The sequence below is a fragment of the Cajanus cajan genome, chromosome 4 (genome assembly GCF_000230855.2).
Source record: "Cajanus cajan strain Asha chromosome 4, NIPB_CcT2T_4, whole genome shotgun sequence".
NCBI classification, from domain to species: Eukaryota; Viridiplantae; Streptophyta; class Magnoliopsida; order Fabales; family Fabaceae; genus Cajanus; species Cajanus cajan.
Window position 1 is genome coordinate 51,896,784 of NC_138520.1, and position 18,703 is coordinate 51,915,486.

At 32.7% G+C, this 18,703-nt stretch overlaps 1 protein-coding gene across 1 annotated transcript; it reads left to right on the forward strand.

The window, feature by feature from the left end:
• Positions 1-1,681: 1,681 nt before the first annotated feature.
• On the forward strand, positions 1,682-12,291 carry LOC109811030 (FAD/NAD(P)-binding oxidoreductase family protein). The gene is made up of 10 exons (XM_020374662.3): positions 1,682-1,880; positions 2,023-2,131; positions 4,354-4,453; positions 6,118-6,261; positions 6,730-6,788; positions 9,471-9,538; positions 9,619-9,670; positions 10,443-10,613; positions 10,747-11,346; positions 11,868-12,291. Exons 1-10 carry the CDS (start codon positions 1,873-1,875, stop codon positions 12,081-12,083), a joined length of 1,527 nt encoding a protein of 508 aa, XP_020230251.1. The 5' UTR covers positions 1,682-1,872; the 3' UTR covers positions 12,084-12,291.
• Positions 12,292-18,703: the final 6,412 nt, after the last annotated feature.

Below are 18,703 nucleotides of genomic sequence, written 5' to 3' on the forward strand. Positions count from 1 at the left end.
TTTTAATGTTATTTAAGGGTAAAATATCTTAAAAGAGTAGAGACATTTTTATTCTCATCTGCTATAAAAAAAGAGTAGAGACAAAATCACATATAAAATAAAACCAAATATTCTCTTTATGGATATCAAATAGAAGTTAAGACAAAAATAATATTATTTTTATTTATTGAAAAACTACATATTTTACAACCAAATAAATTTATAATCTAATGATAAAATAACTTTTTTACTTATAAAATAAAATAATTTTATACCATCAACCAATAAATATCATTATTAGTATGACTTTTTTACTTATAATTAACCTATCATAAATAATAATTTATAATTTAATAAAATTACAAAACTATTTTATACTATCAACACATTACCCATTTTCTCATAAGCCTATTAAATAAGTTGCCAACATAGAAAAACTATAGGTTAAATATCTCTTTTGGTCCCTTACAATATTTTTTGTTTTAATTTAGTCTCACTTTAATTTTTGGTCTCAATTTGGTCCTCAATAATTTAAATCGTTCCAATTTGGGACTTCTGTCTAAATGATTTAAACGGAGTTAACTGGTGGCCACGTGGATGCCAGGTGGATGCCACGTAGATGCCACGTAGGTGGATCAAAAAATACTTGAATACACCTGGAACCAGAACGGCCCGTTCTGGTTACATTATTGGTGTGTAAAATTTGCACCTGGAACGGGCCGTTCCAGGTCCAAATTTAACACATCAACAGTGTAACCAGAACGGGCCGTTCTGGTCCAGAATTTCATGGAAAAAAACTAAAATACAAAGCATTTTTTTTAGGGAAAATACAAAGCATTTCAAACACTAGATTTAGTAATATTGTTAATGAGGATTAATAACTTCAATCGCTAAACATTTGGGCTATACAGTATATTATTAAGGATGATGCAATGTATCACTAAGGACAATGATAACAAGTTTTATTTCATTGTTAGTCAAACTAGAGTGAACCACTTACTACCAAATTGACACTATACAGTCAAGGATAAAACAAAACAGTGTTTTTTCTTAAAGTCATTGACGATGTACCCCAACAATAACAACTTGTTCTTGAGGAGGTACCTCTAAACCCTGAATTTTATTTTTAATTTTTGAAATACATTGCGGCATTTTAGTCAAGATTTTGAACTGGATAAATTCAAATAAAAGAAATATTTTGGAAGGTCTTATCTTATTTGATTTTTTTTTAGTTTTATTCATAAATGAATATTAATTTATTATATTTTTTATTTATTATATATTTATTAATATAGATATAATAAAATAAATATAATAAAAAGCATGACGTTCTAGAATGGGTCGTTCTGAATTCAGAACGGCCCGTTCTAAAAGCAGAACGACCCGTTCTAATATGGTTTCAGAACAGGCCGTTCTGATTTCCGGTTTTTTTTCAAAAATTTTGGCGTCCACTTGCGCATCCACGTAGATGCCACGTGACCAACAGTTAACTCCGTCTAAATCATTTAGACGGAAGTCCCAAATTGCACTAATTTAAGTTATTGGGGACCAAATTGAGACCAAAAATTAAAATAGGACTAAATTGAAACAAAAAAATATTGTAAGGGATCAAAAGAGGTATTTAACCAAATCTATATTTTAAAAAAAAATGTTTATTTGTAAAGAAAAAGAAAATGATTATTGAGTATTGATTCTTCATTTCCAGCAACACATGCCTACTTTTTGCGCGATTTGCAGTGTGTCCACGTAGTCGCGTACGTGTATTCAAACACAGCATATCACAGATTCACAGCCCCTTCTATGGTTTCGAATCGAATGCCCTATACACCAAACCCTTCGTTCTCGAAGCATTTCTAAGCTATCAGCACCTTCTTCACTTTCCCTCTGCACACAATGAACAGGTATATTTATATATACGCTTTTCCACTTTCGAACGATTTTCAATCCCATAGCTTCAAGATAAGAATGTGGTTCTCTATCTTTCTATTGTGTTTCCCATTTTGAAAACTGTTCTTGGCTCTGACTGTGTAATTGATATAACAGAGTGATAAAAAAGACTGTTTTAAATGTCGGTGCCCTCAAAATTCCGAGGAAGTATTTCAGTGATGAGGCCGTGAAAGTTGCTGGTTCCACTGTTGGAGAGGTTTCCAATGTAAGCAAACAATGTTTCATAGCAATAATTCTATTTCTATTATTTTTTATTTGTTTGTTTATTTTGTGGGGGTGTTACGTTTTTGCATCCCTCGGTTTTTCCTCAGAATTACTCCTCCCTATGGATTGAAAGTTCGAAATGGATTCGTTTAGTCAATGTTTGAGCAAGTTGGGGGTAGTTATTCTTGCAATAGGTTTTTTGGAAACTTCAAATTTTAGGAATGTAATTTTATCAAACGGGTGTGATTGTTGTGTTTTATAATCGACCATTTGACGTGGATATACTTGAAGGTTGTAACCCTGTTCTGTTGATACAGCTCTTCAAGTTTCTTCTTTGGCAGATTAGGATTTGTACATTTTAATTTAAATGAAAGATGTAAACCTATTTCCTTTAATTCTTATAGGAAACAATCACGAATTGCAGGTTAGACTTACTTAAGTCTTTCTATGGTGATAATCAGCTTATAAATTGACCATTACTATGTTCTTGTTGCTCCTACATTTATGGTGACTGTGTGTGTAAACTGTGACTTTTTTATTTATCATGAATTTCTTTAGTTTTGTTTTTTGAGTTATCTGTGTTGTATAAGTTATTTAGTTTGTATTTAATATTTTAAAATTGGTCATCCCACTATCACGCAGTGTTTCCAGAGTTGCTCACAGTGTGCTATTATCCGAGATTGATAATTAACCACATAAAGACATAACACCCCAAGAAAATTTACAAGTAGAAAGACAGTATATAACATTTCTTAATATTTCTCCCACCCATGCTGCAAGCTCTTTGTTCAACTAGCAAATTTACAATCAGAAAGGAAAGAACTCCAAGCTATAAAACAACTCTACCCATCTCAACAAACCATCTTAGGAAACTAGTACTCTGCCTGACTCAGAAGACCTTTTGATGCTGACGTTTCAAGCACTTGACAGTTGACAGTTGACATAGCTTCACATGTCTTTGACTATTCTCATGATTGGTCACCTCAGCTCTCAAGATGGTCTTCAAACACTGAACTAGCCAGTAACCCAAACAAAGATCCTCTATTAGTGCTTGAAGTATTCAAATCACAGCTCCATTGACAGAAAAGCAAGATCACCAAACCAAAACTCATAGCAACGACACCAACCAACTCCAGGCATGTTTAATTAGTTGTTGGTAGCATTGATTTTAAAAAGTTTAAATAACCTTTTAGTCCCTATAATTTCATGAACTTTACCATTTAGGCCCTATAGTTAAAAACATTCCATTTTGGTCTCTATATGTAATTATGTATAATTTTTGTTTCCTTTTAGTCCTTGTTGTCCATTGTTATAAGAACTAAATGGTAAAATTTATGAAAATATAGGGACTAAAAGGAAACAAAATGGTATGTATGGGGACTAAAATAAAATGTTTTTAACTATAGGGGCTAAAAGGAAAAATTTATGAAACTCTATGGACCAAAAGGATATTTAAACCTTTTAAAATAAAAATTGATGTGGAAAGAGTTGGTGTTGAGATAATTGGCACTAAAAAAGTTTATATGAATTTGGGAATGATAAACACTTACCCAAACACAAACAAATTAGTTTCACTATAGGGGTATAAATATAGATAATTAGATATATTTTGTGGATCCTGCACCTAGAATCAATTCTCTCCAACATAATTGCTAAAAGTATTTGCTCCTCAGAAATTTGCTCACGGTAGAATTTATTTTGAGAATTCCAAATAATGAAACACCAAAGTTGGACAACTTGCTGTTACTCCTCCAAGTGGGTTGCTTTATGCATTAACTCAGGCCCCAATCATTTTTAACTTGGGAAACTAGCCCTCACTTCTGTGATCAAACTCTAATTTAACACAAACTGAAATCATTATTGAGTTTGAAACTTGCTCTCACTTCCTTAAACAACAAGCTCTACGAGCCACAGCCAAGGGAAAACTATGACATGATTATACACTCCTTTTCTTTTACTGATTTGAGGTGGAATGTATGCTTGGAGCATCATATTTTTTTATTTCTGGTTTTTACTTGTATTTTTTCTTTTAGTATTTTATTCATGTTACGTTGATTAAAGGGATGATTGTGATTACTCAGTTATTTTCATCATTTCTCCCATACTCCTTGCAACTTTGAGCATTTTCTTCTTCTTATTATGTTATTTTATATTGAAATACATTGATTTCCCAATGGAATAACAAATGAATGTTGCATAATTAATGTTCTTGAAAATCTGCAGGAGCATGAGAAGAAGCAGATTATTAGCAAAATTATTCCACAACATGATATTGCTATTGTTGGAGGAGGCATGGTTGGCATGGCCCTAGCTTGTTTCTTGGGTAGGTAATAATCTACATGGAGATAGGTCATGGGTGTGTCTGAGTCATTTTTTCTTGACTTCAATACATTGGATCATGTGTCTTCTATAATGCATGGGGAAATTTGCAGTTAGTAGAATGGTAGATAAGCTTTCACAAACAGCTAATCATGTCTTCAATAGAGTTTAATCTTTTATGGGTGTGTCTGAGTCATTTTTTCTTGACTTCAATACATTGGATCATGTGTCTTCTATAATGCATGGGGAAATTTGCAGTTAGTAGAATGGTAGATAAGCTTTCACAAACAGCTAATCATGTCTTCAATAGAGTTTAATCTTTTATTGATTTGCACCCATTTAACCACTTATCCCACGTCAATAAACCGAATAAAGGTTCACTTTTTCTTTTTCTATTTAAATATCTAAATTTGTAGGCAGTTAGTCACTAATCAAATGATTTATGATCCAGATCCATAAAATATTTGAGAATCTGTTATACTGATAGATCCTAACAGTCAAGATTCAGAATTGAAATAGAAGAGAGATGAGAGAAGGAAGAGAATTAGAGAGAAAATCTATTATTCTGCTCTGCCAAGGGAAGAAAGACCCACTGTAAAACCAGTTTATTATCAATTATAAAAACGAATCCTCCCTAATTCTATGTACAAGACTACAAGGGTATTTATAAGTTTCACATAGTTCAAGTTAAAGTGAGCCCTCCATTATTCTAACTACCACCGCCTAGAATAGACCTTTAATGTTAGAATCTCTTGGTTCTTAACATGTAATATTATTAGTTAATACATGGTTTAATTTGAATTCTTGGATCTTTCCTTAGTCATTTGTTATAGTCTTCTTACTTGTCAGTTTGGCTGTGTTCCAAACCATATCATAGGATGGCTGTGACTATACTTTATCCATAAAATCATACCAAGCAGTCAGCTGTAACCATTCATTATAAGAATTTGTTCAAGTATTTTCGGTTGCTATCTCCACTTTTAATTCATGATTGCATTTATTCTAGAAAGGTTCCTGGTGAAATTAATAAAATGAGTGGTTAGGCTTGAGGATTGTATTTCAAGGCATTTTAATTAGCCTAAAAATTTAGGTATTTGATAACTTCAGTTTTTATCAAATAGGATATTAGAGATTGTATTTATTTGATAATCGATTTATTTGTGATCATTTTGAAAGAGTATAGTTTAACCTTGTTCACTTGTCATTCACAAGGTTGCCTATCAAAATTTGGAAGTTGCATTTATAATTTGCTTATATTTTTGACAAATTGTGTTTTTGTTCTAACACTTCAATGTATCCTTGTTCAGTTATTTATGTCACTACTTTATATTCTGTAATTTGTAATGATGCCAGATAAGAATGATAATGGTGATGAAGGGAAGTATTACAAACTGAGAAAGAGAGAGATGGAGAGAGAGAGGTGAATATAGTAAAAGGATGATGTGATGTTTGTAACACTTTTTCTGGAAAATAATTTTTTTTTCTTTTCTCAAAAGCTCTTTATAGAAGCTGTCAAGAAAAGTGATTATTTCCTTAAAATAAGCTTTTAACCAAGCATGCATTAAAACAAGCATACAATGAAAATAATTAATTACCTTAATTTTGACGATAATGCTGGAGAGTAATATGTTATAACCTCAAATCTGAATAATTATTTTTTTCTTCCAGCAAGCATGTCAATGACAAAGCAGTTGAGTGTTGCAATTATTGATAGCAATCCAGCTCTAGGTGGTAGCTTGCACAACAGGAAGGAAGATCCCCCTGATCCAAGAGTCAGTACAGTAACTCCTGCTTCTATATCTTTTCTCCAAGGTATCAAGTCTTTTAAGGTTTGTTAGTCATTAATCAATATCATTGTGGCTTCAATGCCAAATTCTCTCTTTTTGGGTCTTCATAAAAGAAAAGGGAAAACTTTTATTGGAAAGAAAAGGAGGGAAATACAACTGTGTTAAGAATGAGATATTATCCAAAACAGAATAAACAAGGTACTGCAAGAATATAAATTAAAAATCAAGAATATAACATGGCTGCTCAGTCCTTCTATATGCCAGAAATGGCAACGGCAACTCCTCTAAAGCAGCAATAAACAGAACTTTAATGATAAACAACAATCATTATCCTTTTATTGGAATAAGGATATTGTCAAATATGAGGCCATTCCACTAGCCAAATATAAATCCACCGAAGAATTGTATAAACTGAACATATTCAAAAAAATGTTTTCCTTTCTTGTAAAACCTATTTTTATATCGTGACTCTGAATACCTTTTCTATTTTCAGATGCTGGTGCTTGGAAATATGTTGAGCAAAATAGACATGCTTATTTTAATATAATGCAGGTAACTTTTACTTCTCTATCCTGTTCACTATAGTTATTAATTTTCTTTTCATGTGTAGCTCAATAATGGAAATGAGTTCTCAAAGTGCAGAGTTTTTAGGAGCTTATTGAGGAAATTGACCTGAATGTTGTATACATACATGCTTTCTTTTATGTGTTTGTCTACTGCATTAAATTAGGATCACTTATATGCTTATTTTTCTACCATATTACGAGACCATATGTTAGGACTTTGGAAGGGTGAGTTAGTTAGGATTTTAGTTTGTTATACTTATAGTTAGTTAGTGACATAAATAAATAGGAGGACTGAAGGGGGGAAATTCATTCATATTTGTTCATTTGTAAATTGAGCATTAGCTCTTTGTGAAAGGAGAAATCCTTTGTGAAGGGTAAACCCTTGAGGAAGTTACCTCTCCTATTATTTGTTTCTTTGCAATCAAGAAATAAAATCCTTTACTTGTATTTTGAAAAATGATGATGAAGTCTTGCAATTTACTTACCCTACTTAATCCATGGATGACATGCTAGATGCGTAATTACGTCCAAAATAAAAGAAATGGAATAGTGCATTTTAAAATTTAATTATTTGATTCATTTTCTACCATTGGTGTCAAATGCACCAAAGATGCTAATGCATAGTGTAATAGAGTATTAGAGAGAACTCTTCTCTTTCTGTTGTAAGATTTAAGATTTAAGATTATTGCAAATGGGATGATATTAGGGTCAATAGTCTTATGGTTAGTTGGACTTCGTTTGTTGTCTTTTCCCTTTCCCTGGTGGTTAGTGGCAAGGCTGTCAAAGCTCTACTCTCAATATCTAAACCTATCCAACTATTAACTGTCCAGTCAATTCTTGCAACATCTTGCTCCACATTACCAGATTTTCATGGATTTCTTCTCACAAAAAAAGTGGGTCCAGGGTGACACAATCCAAAATCATTCACATTGATCTCATTTGCCCTGAACTGTTCCAGTAGCTGACTTTTTGCATTGTCCCCATTTCCAAATCTGTTCTTTTTTCTCTTTAAATAACCCATCCAGCACAAACCCTTTCCTTCACTGGACTTTCAGTCTTTTTTCCATTCATCATAAAAATGCTATACAATGAAAAAGTTGCTCCCACTAACACTCCATGTTCCATCAACAGATCTGGTGGTGAGAGCTATGTGGATTGAATATGAAATACTTTATGCTACTTGCTACTCAAGTATACTTAAGTAAACTCAAGCTAAAAGGGGAATGTGATAAGATATGAGGGTTATTACTTATTCTTAGCCTTATCGTTGCCTGGCTTGACCTAAGTATATTTTAGTCTACTAGATTAAGGTATTATAAAGTGTTTCATTCATCAATAATATTTTAAGTCTACTGTTAGCCGTCTTTTCCTTTTTCCATGCCTAACATTTATCAATTAAGAATATTAGTAATATGAAATAAAAATATTTAATAACACAATTCTTTTTATATTTATTTGTTTTTGTGCCATAAGATTCCTAGATTAACATGGAAAAAGGAACAATCTTCCATAACACATGCTAAATTTTTAGATGTTTGAAAATATTATCAAGATCTCAAATTATGGTACAATAAATTTTGATCTGGGTTCTTTAGATGATATTTGATTAGAGCAATGAATGGTTGCTTAGAAAATATTTGTTATAGAAGGTTTGCTGGAAAGTTAAATTACCTCGCTATAACAAGCATATATCTCGCTTGCTGTGAGCTGGGTAAGCCAGTTCCACAACTCTGTAAATCTCACTAGGATGCTGATATTAGACTACTGCAAATCTGCAATACTCAAATGAGCACTTAGGAGAGAGAGGCTTACTATATGAAGATAATGGGCATGTGGAGATTTCTGGTTGTACAAATGCTGATTGTGTAACCTCTCTTGGATAGGCACTCTACTTCGTAATACTAGGTTCTTTTGGGGAGAAATGTGATTTTGTGGAAAAGCAAGAAGCAAACTGGGGATGCTAGATTAAGTGCAAAGGCTGAATATTGACTGATGGGAACTACAACTTGTGAACTCTTTTGGTCATTATTATAATTTTTTTATGAGCATTTGATTTAAATAATTGCTCACAGATTTGAACATTTGTGAGTCATAGTCAATGAACTCATGTAACAATCAGGCTTCACTGCACATATTTTCAAATCCTATCTTTCATGGAAGGACTAAAAACATTGAGATTGATTGCCATTTTGTTTGGGAGAAAATTGTCTGCAAAGATTGCAACAAGGGGTAATGTTAGAATATGTTTGGTATTTATGGTAGGATTTAAATTTCAAGTATATATTGTAAAATCATCTTGGAACCAATTTAGGATTGTGTATGAGATTGAATCTTTGTAATTAACTCCAGTGCTAATATATAGACAGACTATGTGTAGAGTATTACAGACACACAATTTCATCCAATCAGTTTTATTCTTTAAATTCAAGTATGCAACTGATGGAAGTAACCAACTCCAAATTGTGGGATAAGGTTTTGGCTGTTGATGGTCATTGAATGTAATATTTTATTCACTTTCCTATTTAAGCACCTAACTTCATCTAACCATTTATGTTTTGCTTCTTGCCTTGATGCAGTACATTCTCCCTGTTCCTTAAGGATGTATTTTTATTGACATCACCTTTCATTCCATTATTCATCTCATGAATTGTTCTGCATCTCTTTGTAGGTCTGGGATTATACTGGTTTGGGATATGCTAGATACAGTGCAAGGGATGTAAATAAAGACTTCTTAGGGTAAGTGTGGACATGTCATCACCTCTTTGCAAAGCAGCTATCACCTATCACATTTCTAATTGGAAAACTTGATCACTCAGGTGTGTGGCAGAGAATAAAGTGCTCCATAATGCATTATTGTCATGTGTAAAGGTATGGATTTGCATTTTCTGTCTGTGATACTCATGTATGTAATTACTTGGCTAGAAATTTATGATAAGCATTTAGCTGCTTGGATAATAATCCAAATTTGAGTTTCTTTACATCATTCATAATTGATACTGTTAGGATTCCTCAATCATGCTCCTGTTCTTTAGTTCTCTTCTCTCCTGATATTATTCTTTTGTACAAAATGACATTTTTTCATTAAGATGCCTTGGCTGGGAATATTACCAAAAATACTCATTGTAAGACTTGGACAATCCTCTTGATCTAGTTCTGGGTTGAAGTAGGCTCAATTCATTTATAACTGATAGGGACTTCATCAGCCCAAGTTCTCATATTCTGCCTTTACGGGTCTTTCAATATAATAAAATGTGCTCTGATAGTAAGCTTGCTAATACTAGTGTTAAATATCAATGAGATGAAATACTTTCATATTCTTGGTTGTTCTAAATATTTTATGCAGTTCTGCTACTTCAGATAAATGTTTCGATGTTCTGAGGACCATTAAGAATCTGTTTGGATAAAAGTTGAAAGTGTTTTTGAGAGTTTTTCTATTGGAAATAAAGAGTATTTTTTAGAAGAGGAACTCTTAAAATCATTTTTAAGGTTGTATCCAAACAAGATCTAAGTCACTGAATCTAGCTATGTTTTGGCTGCTTCCATTTTTCTTCCAATTTAGAACTTTGCTTATCTCATTATATACAAGTAAAATTTGACATTCTGGGGCATATACATACATTGAGAACTACGAACTTGACAGGATTCTGATTTCAAGACAACAATCTATCCTTCAAGGTTAAGTTCATTGACTTTGAATTCAAGCTCTATGTCTATGGTGGAGAATACAACATCCAAAGAGCCACCATCTGCTCAAGGTCATGGTGCAAAGCTGCAACTTAGTGATGGCAGTAGCATATATGCAAAGTTGGTGGTAATTTAAGCGTGATATGTCGCATTGCTATAAACAGTAACAAAATTTTGCTTAACTACATTTTGGAGGCTAATTAGCTACCCTCTGATTGTCATAATTTAATGTCTATTTTACAAGGATGCTTGTTTTGAAGGTTGGCGCTGATGGAGGAAAATCACATGTTAGGGAATTAGCGGGAATCAAAACAACTGGATGGAATTACTCTCAGAATGCAATAATCTGCACAGTAGAGCATACTTCTGAAAATGTATGTGCATGGCAACGTTTTCTACCGACAGGTCCAATTGCTCTTTTACCCATGGGAGATAAGTTTAGCAATATTGTTTGGACCATGAGCCCAGCAGAGTCTACCAACCGCAAATCAATTACTGAGGAAGAATTTTTAAAGGATGTGAATTATGCTTTAGATTATGGATATGGGCCTCATCCTACATCAACCTTATCAGGAACTCGAGACATGTTCTCTTGGTTTAAAACGGATGCAACAATATCTACTAATGATTTCTTTGAAATTCCTCCAAAAGTAACGAGGTTGGCATCTGAAAGGATGGTGTTTCCTTTGTCTTTAAGGCATGCCAATTCCTATGCATCAAAACGTGTGGTTCTTATTGGAGATGCAGCCCACACTGTCCATCCTCTTGCTGGTCAAGGAGTTAATTTGGGTTTTGGAGATGCATTTTCTCTTTCGAGAATTATTGCAGAGGGGATTACTTTAGGCACTGATATTGGAGAGGTATGTTGTGTCATATGTGCATTGGTGTGTGTTCCTGGGTGGTGTTATCATTTGCTTGTTTGGAATTCAAAAGGTTTCCTAGTTATCTCATGTGTGTGTATATGGGATATGGTATCAAACTTTGCAAATATACACTTTTATTAACTTTGTAAAGTTAAAATTTTTTCACACAAAAGCTAAATTGAGACTTTCAAACCACTTTATTTTAATGTGTATGTTATTTAAAAAATTAGTAAATCTCTACTATTGATTTATATATCTATGAATGTCCAAGTTATCTAAAATTTGGTATATAAGATAGTTGTACACAATTCAACGATTATATCGATAGAATCTAATATTTTTAAAGAAGTTTTTGAAGATGTAAATTCAAATTTGACTGTTATTAACTGATCATATATTATGTGTGTGTATATATATATCACCAGATGAATGTGGTGAACTTTTGGACTAGAAAACTGTACATACATATAAATGTGATATGGTTATTGTCTTTTTTCTTTGTTTACGCTGCTTTGCAGGTAAATTTGTTAAAGAAGTATGAAGCAGAGAGGAAATCAGCAAATATTATGATGATGGCGATCCTTGATGGCTTCCAAAAGGCGTATTCTATTGATTTTGGACCATTTAATCTTCTGCGAGCTGCAGCATTCCATGGGACAAACTATATATCACCACTCAAAAGAAGTATCATTTCCTATGCTTCAGGGGAGCAAAAATTCCCCATTTTCTTGTAAATACAGAAATGTCGTTTAGGTAAAATCATTGCTTTGACTGACTGCATTTTGCACATGGTCAATCCTTTCGTATGTTACTGGCCTACGTGGATCAAACTATGTTTTAGCCCATGGTTCAACGCCCCGAATGATTTCTTTTGTTTTTTTTTTTTTTCCTGGGGTTACGGATGCAATCAGAATAAGTTAGCCGCCATGGTTATTCTCTTTACCCTTCTGATTCTTTTTTTTCTGTAGAGCTTTATCCTTCTAAAGTTGTTGTAGGTTGGTCTTGCTTCTTACCCTGCTTAAATTCGGTGGTCAATTTACTGTCATTTTTCTTCGGGTACAGTTTATGTTGACTTGAGCAAACAGAAAAGGTCACGCCAAACCCACTTATTTTTCTTGGTCAACGTATGATAGGGAAATAAAAACCATTCTAGTGTTGGGGTATTAACCATTTAGAAATTGGTGGGGCTACATGATCGAAAGGTAGGGTGGAAATGGGTTCAATTAAGTTAAATAAGTTCGATTCATTTCCTAAATTCAAGGGTAGAACTTGTTTTTTTTTTTTTTGTAAGAGATGGGAAGGTGGGCTATGGCTTGCTTGAGTTGGGCCATCATTAATTGGCTAACTATGAGTTGGTCATGAATTGAGTCAATCCAACTTAATTCACTTTTTGGTAAGTAAAGTAATAATTGATCTGTTTTGAGCCACTGTTACATGGGTTGACTCAAACAATAAAGGGGAAGAACAAACACAAAGATTGATTCCACGTGACTTACCAAAAATAAAATAAAAATTGGATGCTTAAAAATTGAAGAATCAACAAAGTTCTTTAAATCAAAGTAACTATTTAACATATTAATCTCAGTCCAAAGTTTAATGCAATTGCTAGCACGAGAAATATCAACTTATAAGACAAAAATCATATAATTGCCCTCACTATTCTTCAAGTAGATCCGAGGTATTTTTATTGAAGCTAAAAGAAGTGACTACTTGATAAATTTCAAGTACCATTTTTCAAGAGACCTAATTTAATCTATAGATGGGTTTCTTCAACTTGCAAACATAATGTTCTTTCTCAATTTCAACAAAGCCATCAGGTTGAGTCATATAAGTATACTCAGCTAAATTTCCATTTAGAAAAAATGTATTAACATTCATGTAGTACAAGTTTAAATCAAAATGAGTCACCAAAGTCATAAACTTGCAAAGCATCCTGACTAGATACCAGTAAGAAAGTCTCCTTGTAAATAATGTCATTCCTTTGATTATAGTCTTCTGTTATCAATCGAGCTTTATTTCTCGTAATCACATTATTTGAATTTTTGCGTAGTCTTTTCCATAAAATTGGTTTGCAATGAACTAGTAATTCAACTAGATCCCAAAATTATGATGTATGGAAGTCAATTCATCATTTTCACTTGGACAATGTCTAATTCAAGAAAAATGTTATACAATACAATATGTTGTGGTTTCACGTGGTTGTTCTTGAAAACTATATGGAATGACGTCAATGATGTACTGGATTTAGCCAGAAACTACTACTATATAATTATTCGTAAATAAGTTTCATTATTATAATCAAATATATACGATGAAAATACTGGAGTGTTTCATAGTTAGATACGGTCCGTACATTTGATTATTTTTAGGACTTTCAAATTTTAACTTTATTTGAATAAGATGGGGCCAATATTTTCATATTTGCTTTGATGTTCTGTTATAGAAGCCTAAGGCCACCAAGATCTAAAAAAGAATCAAGAAATCATTTGATAGATCATTAAAAAATGGGTGATGATAAACACACCTCCACTCTCGTATAAATACACACTTTTTTAAAAAAATAAAATAAAATGTCTAAATTACCCTTTAAAAAAATGAAATTCTTAAATTTACACCTCCCTTCCCCACACAGAACGGCACCAGAACGGGTGGTGCCGTTCTGCAAGTAGAACGGCCCGTTCTGATTACAGAACGCCCCGTACTGCTTGCAGAACGGCCCGTTCTGCAAGCAGTACAGGCTGTTTTGCTGTCAGTACGGGCCGTTCTGCTGGCAATACGGGCCGTACTGAAAGCAGTACGGGCCGTTCTGCTTGAAGAACAGGCCGTTCTGGGGTCGTTCTGTTGCAGTTCAGGCCACCGCGTCACTATTAAAATGGCTACCTTATGACTGATTTTAAAACTCCGATTTTAAAAGTCATTTTTGTACTAGTGTGTCTTTCCATAGAACAAGTAAGAGTCTTTCTCTTACAAGACCACCTGCTGACATTGCGCACCCCTCTTCTTTCTCTTTCTGGCACACCTCTTCTTCTTTTTTTTTTTTTTCCCGCACCTCGCACACCCCTCTTCTTTCTCTTTCTGGCACTCATCTTCTTCTTCTTCTTACTGTTACGGAAAGTTCTTTCCGGAATTATATAAAAATGTTCCGGAAAATACTTTCCATAATATTAAATTCTTATTCCGGAAAGTATTTTCCGGAAATGTTTTGTTACATAATTCCGGAAAGTACTTTCCATAATACTAAAGTTACTATTACGGAAAGTTCTTTCCGGAATTATATGAACAATAATTTTACTATTCCGGAAAGTACTTTCCGGAATGCTAACGACTGTAAAAGTACTTTCCGGAATGCTAATGACTGTAAAAAAACCTTTCTTATGCTGGTTATGGTGGGGCTAATCTTTTTTTTCTATTCAGAATGACTGTAAAAGTATATTGCTTAATGATATTGAGCGGAAAAAAGCTTTGAGAAGAAGAGGGGTGTGGAGTGTGGGGTGCGGGGAAAGGGGGTGCGGGGAAGGGAGGTGTAAATTTAGGAATTTCATTTTTTTTAAAAGGGTAATTTAGACATTTTATATGTTTTTTTTTAAAAAAGGGAGTGTATTTATACGAGAGTGGAGGTGTGTTTATCATCTACCTTAAAAAATTCATTTCAAGACCAATAGTCTGAAACCATTAACCTTAGGCCCAAATTTCACGTTCTCATTTATCCTTCACGTTATTAAAAAAAATGCTAAATGCTTGTGGCTCACATTATTCTCTTTATGGATATTAAATAGAAGTTAAGACAAAAATAATATTTTTAATTGAAAACTACATATTTTACAACTAAATAAGTTTAATCTAATGATAAAATAACTTTTTATTATCAATCATCATATGTAAAGAAAAAACTTAGATTTAATACTTGTCTTGTGATTATTGACATGATATCTGCATTTCCAGATCGATGGAACATTTGTTGTACCAGATGAGCCTAAAAACTGGGATCCAAAACTACCACGGGTTTGGCTTGATTTTTCTAAATTGGATAAAGCTATTTTCCAAGGCTCTGGAGTCATTGCATATCAATTGTCAATGCTACCTCTAATATCAAAATGAAGAAAATTTATTGTGGACCTGGACATGGAATCAGGTATCATCTAATCTTCATGACTCCAATTAATTTAAAATTATACCTTGTTTTTTGTTTGGTACATTAAAATCTGGGTATTATGGTTGTAACAAACTTCAAATACAGAATTGTCATATAATTTCTTAACTTATATTAAAAAGGTTTAAATAAGTTTCTAGTTGTTCAACATTTTAAGAATCCAATTTTTATTTCCTCTTAACTTGATTTTAATTTTTTTATTAATATTTTGTTATATAGATTAGTCTTTGAGATTAAATCTTTTTTTTAAAATAATAATGTGTGTTAATATATCATGTTATGATTGATTTAACTATTAATACTTATTTTACTATTTAACATATGTCAAATCTTATAACACATCTATTTATTTGCTGCCTCCACATCTAGGTTAATACTTTTGTGAGTCTGTTGTGATTGGCAGTGTGACTTGTGTCACACTTGAATATATTTCTGACCATTTCTTGATTCTCTTCACACAAGTGTTGTCAGAACTGGATTTTATATGAACTGCCCTCTCCAGTATATTATTCTTAATGCATTTTATTATGTGAGTGCTTAAGGTTTTAAAAGTAGCATAATTTATTGTTTGCATTACAACTTTTTACTAAATTCAGTTAAAACCTACTGAAATTGCAATTGTCAAACTAAAGATAAATAAAAATTAAGAATATGTTCAAAAAGCCTTAAGCTGATTGCAAATATTAGGTTTGACCGTTTGACCTTCATAATTCATCTTTTCCAGGTTTGACTTGTCGTTCTTGATTTTATTCCTGCCATGACAAATGAGTCAATTCTTTTGAGTTTCAACTGTTACTTTGAGCATTTAGGACGAAGTCAACCATGGAAACATGATTCATTATCAAAATTCATCTTTAGTAGACATTAAAATAAATTCATCTTTTTGATTTTATATCAAAATTAGTAAAATTGTTATTTAAGAGATACTTGAATTAAATAACAATATAATATAATTATTATTAATTTTAAATGATTAATATAATTAGTAATAATTTTAAACAATACTTTGATAAATACCTAAAATATATAAATTATTATTTCTCAATTTATAATATGAACATGCTTTTAAAATAATTTTTAATCTGTTTTTTAAAGTAATAAAAATGCGGAATGAAGTGCATTAGTTGACAGTTTAAAACTGTCAGAAAATGTGAGAAAAATAAAAAAAAAAAATGCAATTTTGTAGCGGCTTAAAATTGTCAGAAATATTAAACCATGAAAAATTTAGATGAATTTTGAGACGATTTTAAACCGTCAGAAACGGTAAAACAAGTAACATTAAAATGTATTTTGTGGCGGTCTAATATCACCACAAAGTAATTGAATTTTCTAACGTCCAAGACCAGCGTTTGCAAAATATACTCTACAAATCGTTTTTAGCGAAGCTGACGGTTATTATTGACGCTGATAATACGATTTGTGACGATTTTTAACTGTTAGAAACTGTCAAAATAACCGTCACACATTTTTTTGTGGTGACAGTAAATTTTTGTTTTGAATAAAGTAATCAAATCGTTATAAATCTTTTTCATATCGAGTTCAATTTCGATAAATATAAAATATTATTATGTAAAAAGAAACATTTATTTATTACCAATATACAACTTAGAACAAAACATATAAAAAACTCGAAAGGACAAAAAGTGAAAGTTGTAAAAAAAATGATAATAGCCGCTTTCTTTTGGCAGGATCTACGATGAGCCCACTAAATATGTGGTTCACTCGTGAAGTACTTTTAAATGTAGGGAAATAATGTGTTTCATGGGTAATGTTTATTTGTCGTTAGATATATTAATATTTTATTCAATGTTCATATTTTTTACTGGTTAAGTTTTGATGATTATAAAAAATATTAAATTAAAAATATGAATTTTTAGGGAAATGTCTCTTATAACCATGAGAATATAACTTTTATAATTAACAATAAGTGAGGAAAATATCTATTTTACCCTCAATCTATAACTTTTATGTATCTTTTCGTTTTGATCTTGTACAGGTAGGGGGGTTCGGCCACCACCCCATCGGCCGCCGAATGACAGAACCAGGAAGCCGAATGCCAATCGGCCACCAGGATCGGCCTACCATCATTTGGTACTCTTAATCAAAGATTAGGGGTTAATTAGTCGATTAAGGTGTATTACCTAATACGGTAAATATGTTGCAGGACCTATGGGGTCCAGGGCCCATAAATGTCAGTATAAATAGCTCAGGACAAAAGGTAACGTCACTGTTCATTAATTATCCTAGATATTCGTGCTTGTCCTGACTTGAGCGTTGGAGTGCCTTTTGCAGGTACCAATCCCTTCACCAGCGTATTGGATCGGAGCCTTCGTTCGGCCTTTGGACTACTAGAAGACTTAGTGTGCCCTTCAGACAGGTAGAGATCTAGTTTCATACGAGGGAATAGTATCGTTCTGGAAATGTAAGATGAAAAGGGTTTCGTTGTTTAGTGGAGAAGATGCAAAGGTGATGCAAGTAGCAAAATAAGGTGAAGAGATATGGCACTATGTCAATTAAGCAATTTGTTTGATAAGGGACGTGCGCAATTGTGTGGTATATGAATATTAACATGTTGGTTTCATTTTGAGGGATTATTTCATGGATAATGGTTATAATGTTTTGCATTTTTGATGTAGAGGTTCTTCTGCCAAGAGAAGTTGATGGTATCAAAGGGTGAAGAAGCTTCTTGTTTGAACCATTACTTTATCAATTAAGGTGAACTTGCTTTGCTAGCTTGGTTTTCATTTGTTTCATCATTTCAAACATGTATGTTGTTCAACCAAGCATTTAGCAGATGTTTATGAATATCTCGTACTCTCGGTGGCCAAAGGAAGGAGCATACTACTTCTTGCAATAAAGAAAAGCTTGTTTAAGTGAAGCCTTAATTTATTAACAACAAAAAAAGTTGTTGGTTGCGTTGTAGCAAGAATTTTAGTTTGAATTGTAAGTAGTATAAATGAGATAGATTATACGTTTCTGTATGATCAAGCATCTACCACCACCACCTAGACTTGAAAGGAAAAAAAGTCAGTAGTTGTTCGGTTGGACTCAACTGGCACTAATAAAACTGGGCCATTGATAAAGTATTTGTTTTTTTTGATAACTAAAATTGGGCCATTGGTATTATACTATGAAAATTTTAGGGGCCATGAAGTATGATGGAGGCCTATCATAAATTCAAGACTCATCATATATACATTTCCT

What these genes read in the sequence shown, in the direction of transcription:
- LOC109811030 (XM_020374662.3), top strand. An exon ending in CATTATTGTCATGTGTAAAG is followed by an intron (nt 9,671 to 10,442) that starts GTATGGATTTGC and finishes CGAACTTGACAG; the next exon opens with GATTCTGATTTCAAGACAAC. An exon ending in GCATATATGCAAAGTTGGTG is followed by an intron (nt 10,614 to 10,746) that starts GTAATTTAAGCG and finishes CTTGTTTTGAAG; the next exon opens with GTTGGCGCTGATGGAGGAAA.